The sequence below is a fragment of the Mus musculus genome, chromosome 12 (genome assembly GCF_000001635.26).
Source record: "Mus musculus strain C57BL/6J chromosome 12, GRCm38.p6 C57BL/6J".
Lineage (NCBI taxonomy): Eukaryota > Metazoa > Chordata > Mammalia > Rodentia > Muridae > Mus > Mus musculus.
Genome location: NC_000078.6, coordinates 115,752,331 through 115,772,375, shown reverse-complemented (window position 1 = coordinate 115,772,375; position 20,045 = coordinate 115,752,331). Strand labels below are relative to the sequence as shown.

The 20,045-nt window shown below is 38.4% G+C and overlaps 2 gene segments (V, D, J or C) and 1 further gene; all 3 read left to right on the top strand.

Annotated features, from left to right (window-relative positions):
* The window catches only part of Igh (immunoglobulin heavy chain complex), a 2,751,187-nt gene that overhangs the window by 237,579 nt on the left and 2,493,563 nt on the right, over positions 1-20,045 (top strand).
* Ighv8-13 (immunoglobulin heavy variable 8-13) lies at positions 6,741-7,041 on the top strand. The segment is given in 1 exon segment: positions 6,741-7,041. A coding segment is annotated over 1 exon segment (301 nt).
* On the top strand, positions 14,099-14,392 carry Ighv1-72 (immunoglobulin heavy variable 1-72). The segment is given in 1 exon segment: positions 14,099-14,392. A coding segment is annotated over 1 exon segment (294 nt).

The following is a 20,045-nucleotide window of genomic DNA, read 5'->3' as shown; positions in this document are numbered from 1 at the left end:
ACTTGTATATATCTAGAAACAAATAACATTTGAAGGAGATTAGACTAGGCTATGGAATCTTTAGGATGAGGAAATAAAGATTAGAATATTTCAAAGATGATGTCCATGCATACAGAAAGCTAGTAGTTTGTTTTCCTAGTTACTTCTAGGATTCAGGATGACAATGACTAGATATATACTAGAAAGTGCTGGCTGCTTTACATGCATAAATTATAACTTTGTAAAAATTCATTCCTGTTCTTACATGAAAACAGTTACAAAGGACTGCTGTCTGCTCTACCAGGAAATCACAAGAGCTGTGCCCAGCTGTCAGTGAAGAATAGGCTGTGTAACTCCTGTAAGGAAATGTTCGTTTGCTTTGTGTTTAGTTTCTGTTTTAAGGAAGCAGGGGTTGGAGCTGTGATCATAGAATTTATGTAAATTTGAGGAACTTTAAAACAATTATTAATAATGGTCAAAGTCTTATGATGTAACATTAGTAGATAAAAGACTTGGTTCAGGCTCTTTGGATGGGAGAAAGAATGAAAGGAGAGAAGGCAAAAGAATGGGAAAAAGCAGGAGGGCAAAAGCATAAGAAGAGGAGAAGGAAGAATGCTGAGAATCCTTGGGTTAAGAGAGAGCACTTGATCATACTCCTTGCATCCACTACTGTGACCCAGAGTCACTATTGAATTAGAGGCACTCTCATTCTCACCTTGCTTCAAGACCCACCTCATGCTCATGTGGACCTCTGCACTGTGTGACAATGGCTCATGACTATTGGGAGGTGAGAGCTTCTTCATAGCTGCTCACCTTCAGGCCCTATGTGCCCTGAAAGAAAGGAGAATTAGATCTTTACAAAGTGTTTAGCAGTTACTGAAGAATCCATCAGAATGTCAGTTTACCCATTCAAGAACTGAAGCAGAGCTCTGCCAACACTAAAATGGAGATTTGAAGACACATATAACAGGTTCCCTGTGTGCACAGAAACAAGTCCCTTTGAGGATGCACAGGACCAGCAGGGGGTGGTGTAGATTCAACTTTCACTAAGAAAGAAACAGTAACAGGTGCAGAGGAAGATCTGGAGAGTGAGAGTGAGGCAGTCCTAGGAGACTCTGAGGCTTCCTTTCCAAATATCACACACTTCAGTGACCATACAATACATGTGATGGAGCTCCTGTGGCAAGACTACCAATTTAGGACAGAAATAGTTCTTTGTTAAGTAATTGTGCATATGTTTTATTCATTGCATATTAACCTTATTTGAAGGCCATAAACAAATTACATATGCAAATGACAGAATGACAGAGAATTTCAAACATGATGTGTCAAATGTTTGGTCATCACTATCATAGTCAGCTACATCTGTAAATCTATCTGTAACTTCTTTCCACTGGCAGGAGGGATTTTCTCAGTTGGAAACTATGTCTGATTGTGACTTGGGAACACGGCTCTTCTTGTTCCATTCACAATGTTGAACTAATGCAGCTCTGCTGGGAAAGTGTAGTACACCTGGGTCCCACTGGCACATGAAACCCTCAGCTCAGGGAAAGGAGAGGGGGAAATGCTGGGCACATTTTCACAGCCTGGTCTTCCTTACATTTTATTTTCATCACTTACTTTTCCGTATGTTTTGCCCTAAAGTGTTTTTTTTTTCTAAATTAGTAATATTAAGCCTCAACATATATGTTTTTTATTGAGTTGGGGAAAAAGGATTATGAAGTTAGTGAAGAGGTGACTTTATACCATATTAATACCAAATACATCAGAATATAGACAATCTTCCTTATAATCTCTGGATTCCGGGGTCTCCTTTATTGTTTACAGCATTCCTGGCACTGGCTTCTTCAATCTCCTGTCTTGTGTTTTTGGATGAGAGTCCTTCAATCTGATGTGATGTTTCAGGTTTGTGATAAATCTATCCTACTTTTCAGATTTACTCTTAGAACATTTAATTAGCTTATCAAAAATGAGTTGTCCACTGTTAAAATTTTTTGAATTCCAGGCTATTGGGGATACACCTGAGATTCCTAACAGTTTCTGATAAGAGATTCACATTCTTTTCACTGCCAGAATGTGATTTGCACCTCATGAGATTAGATTCTGTCTCTGGTAGCAGACTTTCCATGTTATCTAAAGGAATGTCTGGTTGCTGCTGTACTCTGAGCATGTTGGGATCCTATTACTCACAACATCCATATATAACATACCTACCTGAGATGAATCCCATGATAGTACAGTCATTTTATTTTTTAAAATGTATTTATTTTTATTAGATATTTTCTTTATATACATGTCAAATGCTATCCTGAAATTTCCCTATGCCCTCCCTCTGCCCGGCTCCCCTACCCATCCACTCTATCTTGTTGGCCCTGGCATTCTCTTGTATTGGGGCATATAGAGTTTGCAATATCAAGGGGTCTCTCTTCACAGTGATGGCCGACTAGGCCATCTTCTGTTACATATGCAGCTAGAGATATGAGCTCTGTGGTTACTGGTTAGTTCATATTGTTGTTCCACATATAGAGTTGCAGACCCCTTCAGCTCCTTGGGTGCTTTCTCTAGCTTTTCCATTGCGGGCGCTGTGATCCATCTTATAGATGACTGTGAGCATCCACTTCTGTATTTGCCAGGCACTGGCATAGCCTCATATGAGACAACTATAACAGGGTCCCTTCAGCAAAATCTTTCTTTCATTGTGCAATAGTGTCTGGGTTTGGTGACTGATTATCGGATGGATCCTCAGGTGGGGTAGTCTCTGGATAGTCCATCTTTTGGTCTTAACTCCAAACTTTGTCTCTGTAACTCCTTTCATGGGTATTTTGTTCCCTATTCTAAGGAGGAATGAAGTATCCACCCATTGGTCTTCCCTTTCCTTGATTTTTTTTGTGTGTTTTGCAAATTGTATCTTAGATGTTCTATGTTTCTGGGCTAATATCCACTTACCAGTGAGTGCATATCTAATGACTTCTTTTGTGATTGGCTTACCTCACTAAGGATGATATCCTCTAGATAAATCCATTTGTCCAAGATTTTCATAAATCTGTTGCTGAGTAGTACTCCATTGTGTAAATGTACCACATTTTCTGTATCCATTCCTCTGTTGAGGGACATCTGAGTTCTTTCCAGCTTCTGGCTATTGTAAATTAGGCTGCTATAAACATAGGGAAGCATGTGTTCTTATTACCTGTTGGAACTTCTGGGTATATGCCCAGGACAGGTATTGCTGGATCTTTTGGAATTACTATGTCCAGTTTTCTGAGGAATCTCCAGACTGACTTCCAGAGTGGTTGTACAAGCTTGCAATCCCACCAACAATGGAGGAGTATTCCTCTTTCTCCATATCCTAGCCAGCATCTGCTGTCACCTGAATTTTTGATTTTAGCCATTCTGACAGGTGTGAAGTAGAATCTCAGGGTTGTTTTAATTTGGATTTCCCTGAGGATTAAGAATGTTGAACATTTTTTCAGGTGCTTCTCAGCCATTTGGTATTCCTCAGTTGAGAATTCTTTGTTTAGCTCTGAGCCCCATTTTTAATGGGGTCATTTGAATTTCTTGAGTCCAGTTCTTGAGTTCTTTGTATATTTTTGATATTAGTCCCTTATCAGATTTAGGATTTGTAAAAATCCTTTCCCAATCTGTTGGTGGCCTTTTTGTCTTATTGACAATGTCTTTTGCATTACAGGAGATCTGCAATTTTATGAGGTCCCAGTTGTCAATTGTTGATATTACAGTGCAAGCCATTGTTGATGTGTTTAGGAATTTTTCCCGTACCCATATCTTCGAGGCTTTTCCCTACTTTTTCGCTATTAATTTCAGTGTCTCTCATCTTATGTGGAGGTCTTTGATCCACTTAGACTTGAGCTTTGTACAAGGAGATTAGAATGGATCAATTCGCATTCTTCTACATGATAATCACCAGTTGTGCCATCACCATTTGTTGAAAATGCTGTCTTTTTTCCACTGGATGGTTTTAGCTCCCTTGTCAAAGGTGAAGTGACCATAGCAGTGTGGATTAATTTCTGGGTCTTTAATTCTATCCATTGATCTACCAGTCTGTCACTGTACTAGTACCATGCAGTTTTTATCACAATTACTCTGTAGTACAGCTTAATGTCAGGAATGATGATTCCACCAGCGATTTTTGTTGTTGTTGTTGTTGTTGTTGTTGTTGTTGAGAATAATTTTTGCTATCCTAGGCTTTTTATTTTTCCAGATGAATTTGCAAATTGCCCTTTCTATCTCAGTGAAGAATTGATTTGGAATTTTGATGGGGATTGCATTGAATCTATAGATTGCTTTTGGCAGGATTGCCATTTTGAGTATATTAATCCTGCTGATCCATGAGCATGGGAGATCTTTCCACCTTCTGAGATCTTCTTCAATTTCTTTCTTCAGGAACTTGAAATTCTTATCATACATATCTTTCACTTCCTTAGTTAGAGTCACACCAAGGAATTTTATATTATTTGTGACTATAGTGAAGGGAGTTGTTTCCCTAATTTCTTTGTCAGTCAGTTTATCCTTTGTGTAGAGAAAGAACATTGATTTATTTGAGTTAATTTTATATCCAGCTACAGCACTGAATCTGTTTATCAGGTTTAGGAGTTCTCTGGTGGAATGTTTGTGGTCACTTATATTTACTATCATATCATCTGCAAATAGTGATATTTTGACTTCTTTTTTTTACCAATTTTTATCCCCTTGATGTCCTTTTGTTGTCAAATTGCTCAGTACAGTCATTTTCAATCCAAGCACTTGAGAGTGTCTGTAGGATGGATTGGTAATTCCACCTTAGTTATTACATGTTCAGTCTGCAGTCCCCACTTAAATGTCCTTGTGATGAACGTGCAGACCCAGAAATACTTATGGCACTGATTAGAAAAAATAAACTCTCAAGTTGAGTTGGAAATAAGCTCTCTTTGCTGAGTACACCTGAGTACAGGAATTTTGGAAGCTGTAAAGAATATCAGCGAAATAATGTAAGTGAAAAAGTGAATGTGACCCTAATTTAGAGAAATATTTTCTAATTTTTGAGCCCACAGTGCTTTATGTATAAATATTTATAAAATCTTGTTTGAATATATTTGTGTATATAATTTTTTGTATCATGATGGTCATATCTCTGTCTGCACATTCATGATCTTGTACCGAGAACTACTTCAAGCACATGTGAAAAACTCAGGGAAAATGTCTTCTTTCAATGTAGCTTATATCACATTTTTATGCCTTCCATGAACAAAGCATGTGAAACTCAACATCTGTGATCCTGATTAGATATGATAGTCAGTCTTTTGAAGAGTCTCTTGTTTTACTTTCTAATATTCAGGAACCGGCAATACTTGTTTTTCTGGCACTCTGGTCCCTTCATCCAAAGCTGGCTACTTAGTCTCTGTGTCATACATTTCAAAATCTTTGCCTTCTGTTGGCCCTTCCTCCTCCCTGACGAGGATGTACATGATGATCTTTGAGTCTCATGGAGACACTGTCAGAAATTCTTCTATTTCAAGATACATAATTTACTAGTAGATAAAAAGCCATGTTAACATTGCCAACCCCCTGGAAAAGGAACCCAATTGTTAGTGCAGGTCTTATTGTAACCTTACCCTAAGGGTTCAGGTCTTTAGACATTAATCAGCATTCTGGGATTGTTTTCTATTTCTTGTGTTATAAAACTTTGTACTAAGATGTTAATTTATTGTTTGGACATACCTTGATATTTTGATCTTTCAAACATCTGAAAATATGAAGATGTTTTATTCATTAAAGGAACTTGATTGATTTTGGTGTAGACTTCTTTAATGAAATCAGTCATCTACTCAAGCATGTTTTCCATATATTCAATCACGCCAACCAACCACTGCATAAACTTATCAAAGTTAGGCAAACCTTATTCTCTCTAAGTTCTAAGACCTCAATACTGATAAGAATAAAGAGGAATAATTGTGTTTTAACATTTCCTAAGGCATTGAAAAAATACTGTAAAGTTGTGTGGTGTGCCTTCCAGAATCTTCTGACAACTGTGCCTCCTTCCAAGATCATCAGCAACTGAGAGAATTGAATAATTTTCTCCATGTTTAGAGTTTGTGCTTTCTCCTGCTGATTTTAAAGTTGTCACAAATACAGGTTAATATAATGGTGAAGCTACTGATTGTTGAATAAATGGAAATCTCAAATATGTGAGCCAGGAATTTGACACATCAATAAAGTCAATTAAATTACTCTCTTTCAGGGAATTATAGTATTTAAAATTGCCAGCCTAGAATGGTATATACCCTTACATTATGCAAGAAGTATACAATTACTGTATCAATTTTGTGGAAAAAGAAATAGTGGTAAGACACACACAGAATATCATCAAGGTAGGAGTAAAATCTCCCCTTTGAGTCTCATCTGTCCTCCATGGAAATCATATGGAAGTGATTCCTACATGAGTGAACAGAGTCTGGGCCCTTTGTGTTAGAGAGTGAGGGTCTCTCTCAAATCTACTGCATCCCAGCATCACTCAACAGAGGAGTTGTGTACTGAGAAACCTGGCCTTGTGTGTTACATCCTCTCTGTGGGAAGCAGAAATGAACTCTTTTGAGGACTCCTGCATCTCCCATCATAGATTCATACCTCTTGAGACCTAAAACTTAAGTATACCATCAGAGGCAGCACCTGAGGCAGGAATGCAAATCTCTCCTGTATCCACCCAACCTTGGGTTGAAAAGCCAAAGCTGGGCCTGTTTACCTCCTAGTGTGCCACAGATGTCCTATCCCAGGTTACTCTGAAAGAGTCTGGCCCTGGTATATTGCAGCCCTCCCAGACCCTCAGTCTGACCTGTTCTTTCTCTGGGTTTTCACTGAGCACTTTTGGTATGGGTGTGAGCTGGATTCGTCAGCCTTCAGGGAAGGGTCTGGAGTGGCTGGCACACATTTATTGGGATGATGACAAGCACTATAACCCATCCTTGAAGAGCCGGCTCACAATCTCCAAGGATACCTCCAACAACCAGGTATTCCTCAAGATCACCACTGTGGACACTGCAGATACTGCCACATACTACTGTGCTCGAAGAGCATGTTGTTACAGCCTCAGTTTTCAACTGTAAAGTATTTCAGGCTGGTGTTCAGCTCTGTTCCTTCCTATTATATCATAAGAGGGTATGGCCGCAGTTTTCCTCTTGCCTCTGTGGTTTCCTGTTTCCTCTTAGGTTAAGAGCTTTCTCATCCTGTTATTCACCCTAGTTCCTTATTAATATGTTCATAAATGAATCTGTCTGTGTTTTTTTAAGCTAATGGATGTTTGGTGCCATACCAGGTCATTCAGAGCTTTGATTTCACTCAGTCTTAGGCTTCAAATTCCCACAGCAGCAGCGTCTGACCACTGAGAAAACCATGTTGCATCATTTTGTAATAGAATCAGAGTGAGAAGAAGTGAGCCAGTTTCCAAACACAATCCTATCCTCAAATGAACTTGGTATTGTAAATGGTGGCCAGTCTCTTAGGTGGTGTTCATAGCCATCAAATATAGACACTTCCAAAAGGAACAGCTATTGGTTTGTGATCAATGAAAATATGGCCCAATCAGAAGAGAAGGGAAAAATCATTAACTGTGAAAGGGGAAAATAGAAAATGGTGTAAATCAATATGTCCATTTAGTCAAAGAAAGATCCTGCATAGACATTTGCACCAGATCAGCAAGTATTATGACCCTCATATTAGTTTAACTTAGGAGAATAAGCTTATGTTATCTATATATAATCTTATGGAGCCTGGATATTTGTGAATGGATTATATTTTAAGAGGAGGATGTCTCTGTAAATCCACACTACTTAAATAGGCATGCAATTCTGTAACTTATGTGAGCCACCAGCATCTAATATACTGGAGTATGAAGTACAGCATTATAGACATTATCCAGCATATCAGGGGTTCTGAAATGTCAAGATAAAACCATTTAGCTCCCTGAATTGAAGGTATACGTGTTCCTTTATAGTCAGAAGTCATTGATTTCCTGAGGATGCTGCAATGTGAACTGATAATTCACAGGATATCACATGGATTCAGGCCAGTTATGGAAAAGAGAACATGCATTCAATTGATTTCCCTCTTTCTATGCTTCAACATTAGGTGTAGCCAGTTTGTGAAGCCGAAGTTAGAACACAATATGCGTGAATAATCTGTATTTATGTAGAATGTATTTATGTTTAAATATATGTATATATACTTATTTAAATGCACATGATAACATATCCCTACACATAAAACAAAAAATGGGGGAATTATACGAGAGTACTTCACACAATTATTTAAGTCAAGCTCTTTTCATTTTAAATTTTTAAAATTTGGATGCCAAGGAACGCTTTGAGTATCTAATGGCACTCTACAACTAAGTATATTCATGCCTAGGTGAAATGTAAGGACCAACTTACAGGTATATGGCATGGTCCCTATCAGATATTAATATGCAGAAAAAGGCATGATTGTTTTTTCTTTTTTTTTTTCTGCAGGATGCTGAAGGAATGTGCTATCTGCCAGAGTGGAAGGTGAAACATGCTGACACTGGGGAAAAGAATGAAGCTGATTTTGAGATTATAGACTGCTCTGCCAATGATGATAGGGAAGCTGTATTGAGCCTATGACTCTGATTCACCACTTTTATGTCCAAACATACGGGAAGGCCCAGAAGTTGTTTTAATGGTAAACAACACTAAGTTGATGGATATGCCTACTGGAGGAAATTTCACTATCAGTAGAGAAATTGATTACCAAGAATGCAGAACTGGTGTCTCTGTATGCTTTCCAAAGTAGAACACTATTGAATGTCTGAGAGTATCTCCTACTACATTGCAGGGAAAAGATCTTGACTCATGCAAAGATGCTTTAAATGGTGTTGGAGTAACTTTACCCACTGGCTTAGAGGGTATGAGATATCAGGCACCACCGTATTTTCTGCTTTGTGAGATGAGGGAAATGGACAAATATCATAATTCCCTGGAAATGATGTGTGGGGAATAAGCCTGAGCTTTTTCAGCACCATAGGACTTACTTAAAGATTTTGGACTGGTTGGAATATAGAGGAGTGGCTAGTATGACTAGTTAAGCTATGGTCCCCTCTCCTCACCTTCCCTCCCCTCATCAGCTTTGTGTGCTGGACTCTGATGGACTCACAGGTTATCAGCCAGTGTGGAGAGCCGTGAGCAATCGCCATCATGAGCCTCCACTGTGCCTAACTGGTAAACAAGTAATGTGCGCAGGTGTAAGAGTAAATTCGTGCCAAGTCACTGCCCATCCCGGGTCGTAGTAGTGGGGTGATGAGTTATCAGCTAATCAGGAGCTGACACGTCACACGGAGGGGTATATAAGCAGCACCATTTTCCGGGTTTGGGGTCTTCCTTCAGATAAAGCAATAAAGCTTTGCCTTGGAAGAATCCGGTTGTCCAAGTGAATTCTTGCTGGCGAGATACTAGCTCAGGATAAGCCAGGACATGTATGGAAGTTGGGTGCTGCCTTAGATGATGTGAGTGCTCAGCCTGAAAGATCAAGTCCAGCTTGATATGGAAGGGCCTATTGCAACATGTGTTCACGTGCCTTATGTCCTGTTATTAGGAAATATTAGCATTATTCTAACATCTGAAAATAATACTTTTAATGTGTTCTTGTGTTGGCTGTAATTTGACTAATTGTGTTTTAAAGCTTATTCTAATCATTCTGTAATAGTTTTTACAACAACCAGCTTTTGTGATTATTCCTGCAAATATTACTGAAGATTGGTTTGATGACAAGGGTTTACAGGTAATTGAAGAGTTAACAAGTGTGTTGGCCAGGCCTAAATGCATGACTGGTTTATTATGGCAGGTGTTGTAGCTTTGATTGTTTTAATACCCAGTGCTACTACAGCTGCTATTACCCTATCCCAAAGTGTTCCATCAGCTCATTTTTTAAATTATTTATCCAGAAACCTTTCCATGGCATTGCATACTTAGGAAGATACAGATTATAAGTGCCATAGAAATTAGATGACCTACTTGAGGTGGTTAACTTCCTCAGGGAAGAAATAAAGGCATTAAAATGCAAATTATATTTGGATATCATGCTAATTATTAATGGATTTGTCCCATGTCAAAAAATATTAATGATACTATATAAAGTTCAGAGAATGTGCAATCCCACATGCAAGGTGTTTGGAATCATGCGAATTTATCTTTAGACTTATTAAAATTACATCAGGAGTTTATTAAGTTAGAAAGATTAGAGCCTCTACATTTTTATGCAGCTTAAGCAGTTTGAGATCTCCTTGGACATTTGGTGGGTTGTTTCTTTCTTAGCCTGAACTCCTACAACACAGCATCACTGTTGCTATCACACTTGGTGTAGTATTACTTCTCTATTTACTGCTGCCGTATGTCCTGTACATGTCACAATTTTTATATCTGATGAGTCAGATACATGGCCTCCTATAGGGGTGTAGGGTTTCCTCACTTTCCCCATTTCCACTCAGAACCCACTCCCCATCTCATCCCTCCTCCAATGCTCATGAATCCACTCACTCCTGCTTTCCTGTTCTGGCATTCCCCTAGACTGGAGCATTGAGACTTCACAAGGCCAAGGGCATCTCCTCTCATTGATGTTCCACAAGGTCATTCTCTGCTACATATGCAGCTGAAGTCTTGAGTCCCTATTGTGTACTCTGTGGTTGATGGTTTATTCCCTGGGAGTTCTGGGCATACTGATTGGTTCATATTGATGTTCCTCCTGTGTAAATCTGTTCAACTCCTTGTTCCTTTCTCTAGCTCCTTCATTGGGGATCCTGTGCTCAGTCCAGTGGATAGCTGTGAGCCTACACTTTTGTATTTTTCAGGCATGGGTAGAGCCTCTCAGGAGACAGTTATATCAGGTTCTTGTCAGTAAGCACTTGTTAGCATCCATAATAGTATCTGGTTTTGGTAACTGTATATGGGATATAGCCACTGGTGAGGCAGTCACTGCGTGAGCTTTCATTCAGGTTCTTCTTCAAACTTTGTATTTGTATCTCCTCACATGGTTGTTTTGACACACCTTCTAAGAAAGATCCAAGTATCCACGCTGTGGTCTTCTTTCTTCTTGAGCTTCATGTAGTCTGTGAATTGTATAATGGGTATTTTGAGCTTCTGGGTTAATATACACTTATCATAGAATGCATATCATGTGTGTTCTTTTGTTATTGTGTTTCCTCACTCAGGATGATATTTTCTAGATCCATCCATTTGCCTAAGAATTTCATGAATTCATCATTTTAATAGCTGAGTATTACTCCATTGTGTATATGTGTTATGGCTGAAAATGGATGAGAAAAGCCATTCCTTATTTCTCAGGACAGGACTGAGGTTAAATTCCTTTTGCAGGGAGAGTATCCGGTAAGGAAAGCTTAATTGGCTAAGTCCTTCAGTAATTTATGTCAGAGGTAAGTTACTGAGTGAATATTCCAGAGATTCCCTAAAACATTTGGAAAGTAGATATTAATACATAATATATTTCTGACCATTGAGGACATCATGGTGTATCAGTTTTTGAAGGAATCAGAGTGAGAAGATGTGAGCCATTTTCCAGACACAATCGTCTCTGCAAAGGGACCTCAAATAGTAAAACTAGTGCACAGACCCTTAAGTCGTGTTCAGAATCATCAACTATAGACAGTTCCAAAAGGAACTGCTAGGGGTTTGCGATCAACGAAAAGAAGGGTCAACTAGAGGAGATGGGAAAATCATTCATATTGAAAGTAGAAAAATAGAAAAAAATGGTACAAATCCATGTGTCCCTTAGTCAAGGAAAGTTCCTACAGAGATATTGTACCAGAGCAGCAAGCGTTTTGATCTTCATATAAGTCAAACTTGGTAGAATAAACTCATGTTATTTACAATCTTACAGAATTTGGACATTTGTGAATTGAGGATATTATATGAGTATCATATCTACGTATATCCATACTACTTAAGTAGGCATGCACTCCTGTGTATTGCAACCTATGAGAGCCATCAGCATCACGTAAGCTAGAGTATGAGGTAAAGCATTATAGACATTACCCAGCACCTCAGGGTTATGAAATGCCAAGATAAAACCATCTAGATCCCTGGATTGTAGGGATAAATCTTCCTGTACAGATGAAGTCCCTGATGCTCAGAGGATGCTGCCATGTAAACTGACAATTTATAGGCTATCACATGAACTCTGATCAGGAATGGAAGCTAGAAAATGCATTCTACTGGTGTTCCTTCTATCATGCAATATTATGTACATCTAATTCATGAAACAGAAGTTAAAGTACAATATATATGGATATTCTGAATTCACATAATATGTATTTTTAATATGTTTAAATATACTTTAGATAGTTAAGTACATATGTACACCTAGTCCTAAACAGTGTGATTGGTTTCTCTCAATCCTCAGTTAACACTCCAAATCTATCCTCCATTTGTGATACATCAACTTCTAAACAGCTTTACTATTACATGCCTTGCTCAGAAATAAGAGGACTCTGGATTGGAAAGCTATTCTGGTAGAGATAATGCTTTATAAGTACAGAAATTCTCTGCCCATTAGGTTCTCCATCATGGGGATTTCCTCTCTACCCTCACCCCATTAAATGGATGCACATACAATTTGAGAAACAGACTGAGTTGAAGAATACAGTTGCTTGTTTTCTGCTTCCTTGTCAACGTGAATTTCTTTTGGGCTGTTAACTTACCTGTGAGTACCATAGTGGTTCTTCCTCATTTTGTTGTACGTGACTACTCCAGTAATTCCTACATGGATTCATGGGTCAATATATAAGAGCTCAAGACTCCTCATTGTACTGCTGCCCTTAGCTGCTCTGGTGAAAGGTACAGCCTGATGAAAGCAACAGACCCTGATCTCTCTTGTTTAGACTTTATTACAAATTGGAACTACTAGCGTTGTTTTCAACTGCCACTAGGAAAGAGGATGACTTTGGAAGAATTATCGAGGATAATGTAGAAACAACTTAAATTCAGACACTGAGACACCAGTCATCTCCAGATAAAAAAGAGCCATTTTTCCTGAGGCTGAACCAAGTAAGCACACTCTTTACAAATCATACAACTCAAGTCAGACTGGGCAACTTTATGAGAAATCTCCTTGCAGGTGAGTTCTGGACCAGCAGGGGGCACAATGGGGCCAAGAATCGTCAGCAGAGAGATGCTGTGTATGTGGAGGGGACTCTGTGTCTTCTGTTGTTTTCTATCTTAACTTACATGTACATATTGTGATTGACATGTAATGTTTCCATGTCCAAACGCAGTGAAGATTCTTTGTTAAACACTTCAAAGACATATATATATATATATATATATATATATATATATATATATATATCATAATGTATATCACATATATTCATGACTTCTTGATGCAATATTCTGTTGACCCATACATATACATAATTTATTTCTTCTGATAATGCTGCAATAATCAATCATGTGTATATGTTTCTGAGGTATGTTTTGTTTTGGTCATTTGGGTGATTTTTCGAATGTATATGATATTGGAAAGGCAAATGTTAATTGTATGTATTGAAAGGAGGCTGTGACTTTTAATAAGTTAGCTGTTTTTGAGATTTCCCATCACTATTCTCATCTTTCTAACCACCTGTAAATCCATCTGTCAACTGTGTCACAGTGGGGCCACTGTCTCAAGCTGCAAATCTTTTTAGTGCACAGGCTCTAATGTTACATCCATAGCCTCAACACAAGGTTCAGGGATGAGGTATGGGATGAATTTCCACAGACAAGATGAGGACTTGGGCTTCAGTATCCTGATTCCTGACCCAGATGTCCCTTCTTCTCCAGCAGGAGTAGGTGCTTATCTAATATGTATCCTGCTCATGAATATGCAAATCCTGTGTGTCTACAGTGGTAAATATAGGGTTGTCTACACGATACAAAAAACATGAGATCACTGTTCTCTTTACAGTTACTGAGCACACAGGACCTCACCATGGGATGGAGCTGTATCATGCTCTTCTTGGCAGCAACAGCTACAGGTAAGGGGCTCACAGTAGCAGGCTTGAGGTCTGGACATATACATGGGTGACAATGACATCCACTTTGCCTTTCTCTCCACAGGTGTCCACTCCCAGGTCCAACTGCAGCAGCCTGGGGCTGAGCTTGTGAAGCCTGGGGCTTCAGTGAAGCTGTCCTGCAAGGCTTCTGGCTACACCTTCACCAGCTACTGGATGCACTGGGTGAAGCAGAGGCCTGGACGAGGCCTTGAGTGGATTGGAAGGATTGATCCTAATAGTGGTGGTACTAAGTACAATGAGAAGTTCAAGAGCAAGGCCACACTGACTGTAGACAAACCCTCCAGCACAGCCTACATGCAGCTCAGCAGCCTGACATCTGAGGACTCTGCGGTCTATTATTGTGCAAGACACAGTGTTGCAACCACATCCTGAGAGTGTCAGAAAACCTGGATGAGTAGCAAACTGCCCTGAGACTGAGGAGACTCAGAGAAGGTTTGCTTGTAGACTTGCTCAGATACATCCATTTAGATACTCCGTTTTTGTGTGTGTTCCTTAGAGTCCTGTAGTGCTTTTGTCCACTTTGCAAATGGACATCGATTAATCATGTGATATTGATTTAGGACGCTCCTAGAGTATGCCATACCTTGCCAATCAACTTCCTCACCAGTGACCATCTCTGTTGACATATTTCATTTGTAATAAAGCAATAAAAAAAGAAACTCTGATTAGGCATGGTAAAAATATCCATGGAGTTTTAGAAACACTAGAACTTCCATTGGATTAGATATATATAAAGTATAATATGAATTTGACCTGTAAAAGCCCACCAACTTCTGGGTAAACAAAACGTCCTTTCAGCATTAAGTCTTATGTGACATCTCCATGCTTTGATTACTCTGCTGTGTAGTCCCACAGAAGTACTAGGCTCTTAGAATATAACAGGCTTAGAATTGAGAGTTCATCCTGGTAGATTTTTCCTTTGATGAGTATGAGTTTTCATTCCTTATCCTTTATGATAACTTTTGGTTGATAGTTGATTTTAGTTGATATTAGAATGGCTGCTACAGCTTGTTTCTTGGTACCATTTTCTTTCATTCTTTTACTCTTTTATGGCCTTTTAGAGCAGACCTCATCTGAGCCTGGAAGGCTGAGTTGTCACAGTGGGGCAGGCAGGACGATCTGCTCTTCATTCAGGTTTAGGTAAATGTTTGTTTATATTCTTAATTTTGTGTAATATTCACATTTGAAGTAACACTTAAATTTCTGTCAATTTCCTCAATGTTTGTTGTCCTATATCCTTTGTCATTTCTGATGTTTTCGTCTGGATACTGTCTGTCTGTCTTTTCATTAATTTGGCTTAAGTTTTGTCTGTCTTGTTGATTTTCTCACATAACCTGCTTGTGATTCGCTTGACTGTTTTATTGTTCCTTTTCTTTTGGATTGTTTTCTGTCCTGTATTTGATTATTTTGTGATGTATGCTTCTCTTGAGTGTTCTTGCTTTTTATTCTGCCCAAATCTTTAAGGTGTATATTTAGGTTTCTAGTATAAGATCTCTCCAATATCCTTCTTCAAAAAAAAATTTATATGCTTATATTTGAAATGTTGGCCCTATGCTGAGTCCTCTATCCAAGAGTTCTTCACCTTATACTCTCTTCCTTTTGCCTCAAAGAGGGAGCTCCCTCCCACCTTCTCACTCCTCCTGTCTCCTGCTTTCCTAGGTCATTGCATCAATGCAGAATTAGGTTCATCCAGTACCATTGGTTCCAGACAAGGCAGTCCTTTACTACATATGTGCTAGGGGTTTCAGTCTAGCTCATATGTGTTCTTTGGTTGGTGGCATAGTCTCCGAGAGTTGCTGCAGTTCTCCTGTGATTCTCATTGCAGATCTCTAAGATTCTGAGATTTCACCTGGTTAGTTGCTTTGCTTTTCTCTAAGCAGTTTTTTTTTGCATTAAATATACATCCATTATTGTTAATTCAGTCATATTTCAGCCCTAAGTTCAAAAATGTTTCAGCTTCTAAGGGTCAGCTGTGTATCCTCTGTGATTTCCTTTTTTGAGTTTAATAACTGATTTGTACTAATTGTGATTGACAAATAATGATTTTGTGCTCAAAGTCAGTGAAGATTCCTTGTTAAGCTCATCAATAATTTATATTTTCTTTGTATATTCTTATATATTTTTTGAAAAAAATACATACAATTTATTCATATCCCTGATCCCTTCCCCAAACTTATGACAGCTCCTTTCTCATAAACTCAACAACACAGCCTTTTTTTCTCTCTGGAGAAAGGAAAAATAATGTAAAAAAATTAAAGACAAATCAAAAACATTTCAATTAATAATAAATACCCACATGCACACACACACACACACACACACACACACACACACACACACACACACACAAACTCTCAAATACAAAAGAAAACTCATAAAACTGCACTATGCAAACATATAGAAAAAGAAAAGTTGAAAAATGCACAAATTGACATGAGAATAAATATGTACAACAATATAGATGAGTTCATTTTTGTTGACCTTCTGTTCCTGGACATGTGTCTGTCCTTAAGTGTGGTTAATAAGCCCAATGATGCTCCATTGGAGAAAACAAATTTTTCCTTTGCCTGTGAGGTTCAGTTTCAGAAACTTCTTTAGAGGTGAGAACTTGTGGCCCTGTCCTTCTCTCACAGGGTCTTCATTTGGTTTGAGTCTGTGCATACCCTGTGTACGCAGTCTCAGTCTCTTTAAGTTCATATGTGCATGAGTCCTGTTATATCTGGAAGATAGTTTCCCTGGAGTCATGCCATTCCTTTGGCTCTTAAAATCTATCCAGTGTTTAAATTCTTTCTCAGAAATGAGGTTCATTATGGCGTTATTATGTAACCTAGACAAACTAAAATACTTTATACTTTTGTGGCACCTATGAGGACTCTCTGACCATTAACTCACATTGAGTTATCCTGTGACTGGCACTGACATGTTCAATTAATACCTCGTGTCTTCTGGGATCTACACTGTCTACACATGTAGGTACCTCTGTTCAAATATACCTAAGTCAAAATAAAACACAAAGTTCATCCCTGTTCTTTCTACTCGGCTTTCTGCAAACATGTATCTCACATCACCCTAAATCATGACCCACTGCAGATCACTGGAACAATGCTAATAAGAAAACTCCAAGTCTTAGCTGCATATCACAACTTTTTCATAGATTTTCTTTGAATTTATCATTTTTGATAAAAATACTGTATCAGCAGATCTATAAATTCTATATTAACCTGAACATAAAATTATTGCATTAACACATAGATATTCCCAAATATATACTAGCCAAATATTCACTCTTCATTATTTATCAACAGTTTGCCATAGAATTAAAATTATAACTTTTGTCCCTTTTTACTTAATAATGCTCTGTCCTTTACTCCTAGTATCCCAACATTGAATGATCCTAGATTTCATCTTACCTTACTCATAACACTTAACTTTGATTTATACTACACCATTGCCTTATTCTCCATTTACCAACACCACTTCACATTTAAAACATTCTGCCTCATCTATATGAATTCTTTTTATCTCTGTTTTATTTCATCATCTCCTTTAATTATTAGGACCCTATTGTTTCCTTCCCCTTCTCCCCCTTCTCCCCCTTCTCCCCCTTCTTCCCCTTCTTCCCCTTCTTCCCCTTCTTCCCCTTCTTCCCCTTCTTCCCATTCTCCTTCCCCTTCTTCCTCTCCTCCTCCTCTTCCTCCTCCTCCTCCTCCTCCTCCTTCTTCTTCTTCTTCTTTGTTCTTCTTCTTCCTTCTCCTCCTTCACTTTTCCCTTCTTCCTCTTCATCCTCTTCTTCACTTTCATTTTTAGTTTTCCCTTTTATTGAAAAGAGATTCTTTTGTCATACAATATATATCCTGAATATATTTTGGTTCCTTCCTACTCCTCAGAATTCCTCCCTGCCTCCCTGCACCCCTGTGGATATACTCACTTTCTATCTCTCAGTAGAAATGAACCAGCTTCTAAAAGATAACAACGAAACTTGAGAAACTAAAATATAGCAAAATAAAGGAATACATATTATGTTGTATTTGGACACGAAAACCAAAAAAGAAGAAAAATACCCAAGAACAGGCAAAGAGTCAAGAACACATTAAAATTCGCAGTAATGGTCAAGACCCACATTAAAAAAATACTTAGGTAATTATATACCTATCTCTATCTCTCTCTCTCTCTCTCTCTCTCTCTCTCTCTCTCTCTCTATCTCTCTCTCTCTCTCTCTCTATCTCTATCTCTATCTCTCTATCTCTCTTTCTATCTCTATCTCTATCTCTATCTATATCTATCTGTAGATGTATATGCTCATATATACATCTACATTATATACATGTTATTCTCTCATCGTCTACAAATTCAACACCCAATTAAAATAGTCAAATAAACAAACTATATGAAAGGTAAAATGAAGCATTTGTTATATGAACTCAGTTGACCCCACTCAGCTTATCTTTTTTTTAGTTCCACTCAATACTTTTTATAGTATTCCATTGCCTATACATTCCACATTATAAATATCTACTTGTCTTTTGTTACAAATCTAGGTGGATTCCATTTCTCAGCTGCTGTTAATGGAGCAGCAATAAACACGAATGTGCAATTCATGTATAATATTGTGTAATAATATATGTAGTCACTTGAGTACATGATTGGGAGGGATGGCGCTGATACATAGCACCATTGTTCTTATTTTGTTTTGTTTTGTTTTTCACTATTTTACTGACATTTTCAAACTGATTTCCAAAGTCACTACACTAGTAATATTAAAAGCAAGCAAAGATTACTATTTTTTCTGTATCCATATGCATTGGTTATTATTTATATTTTTGCATATTTTCATCTTACTGAGGTCAATTTGGAACACTAAATTTCTAGGTTTCGGGTTAATTTTCATTAATTATTTAGCTTATTCATTTTACATCATCTGGTTCCCCTCTTACACATTATCTCCCTATCTCTGTTTCCTCTGAGAGGGTGGAGCCCTTGCCTCCCTATGTATCCCACTATCTTGACACATCAGGTGTCAGCATTACTAGGCACATTCTCTTCCAATGTGGCCAGATAAGGCAGACAAGTTAGAGGAACAGGATCCAAAGGAGGGCAACAGCTTGAGGGATATCACCCACTCTAGTTATTGGGGGATTCACAGGAAGACTGAACTGCACATCTTCTTCATAAGATCAGGGGTTCTAATTCCAGACCCTGTATGCCCTTTCGTGGGTGGTTTAGTCTCTGAAAACCCCCAATGTACAGGTTAGTTGATCCTGTTGGTCTTCCTTTGGTGTTCCTATCTCCTTCTGATCACTCAATCTTCCAAACACTTCCATAAGACTCCTATATGTCCATCCAGTGTTTGGCTATGGATCTCTCTGCATCTGTTTTAGTCACCTGCAGGGTGGAATCACTCAGAGAATAATTATGAGAAGATCCTATCTGCAAGCATAACAAGATATCATTAATAGTGTCAGAGATTGGTGCTTGCCCATGGGATGGGTTTCAAGCTTGGCCAGTTGGTTGGCCATTCCCACAGTCTCTTATCCATCCATTGTCTTTGCATTTCTGTCCTTGCATTTCTTGTAGAAATGCAAGGTGTTCTTTCTGGATATAGCAGTTGGCCTCTTCAGATTCCATATCCCTAAAGTAGTGTGTCACTGCTAAGGTCACTCCCATATAGCGGGAAATACATTCTCCCACCACCACTCTGCTCACATTAAGTGGACCAGAATCATATAGAATATCAGGTCTTAAACCACACAGATCACGGATATCCATTAGGGGACTACCATATCAGGACCATCGACCTTCATCTTTCTCCCAATACCGACTACAAGTAGAACATCTAGGACCAGTGTGGTGTATATGGCTAAAAGACACTTGAAAGAACACAAACAAGAGGGAGGGCTGCACGACACCTCCAAAGCATAGTACTCCAACTATAGCATGCCCTGGATATCCTAACACAATCAAAACACAATAAAGTGATCTTAAATCCAGTCTTGCACAGATG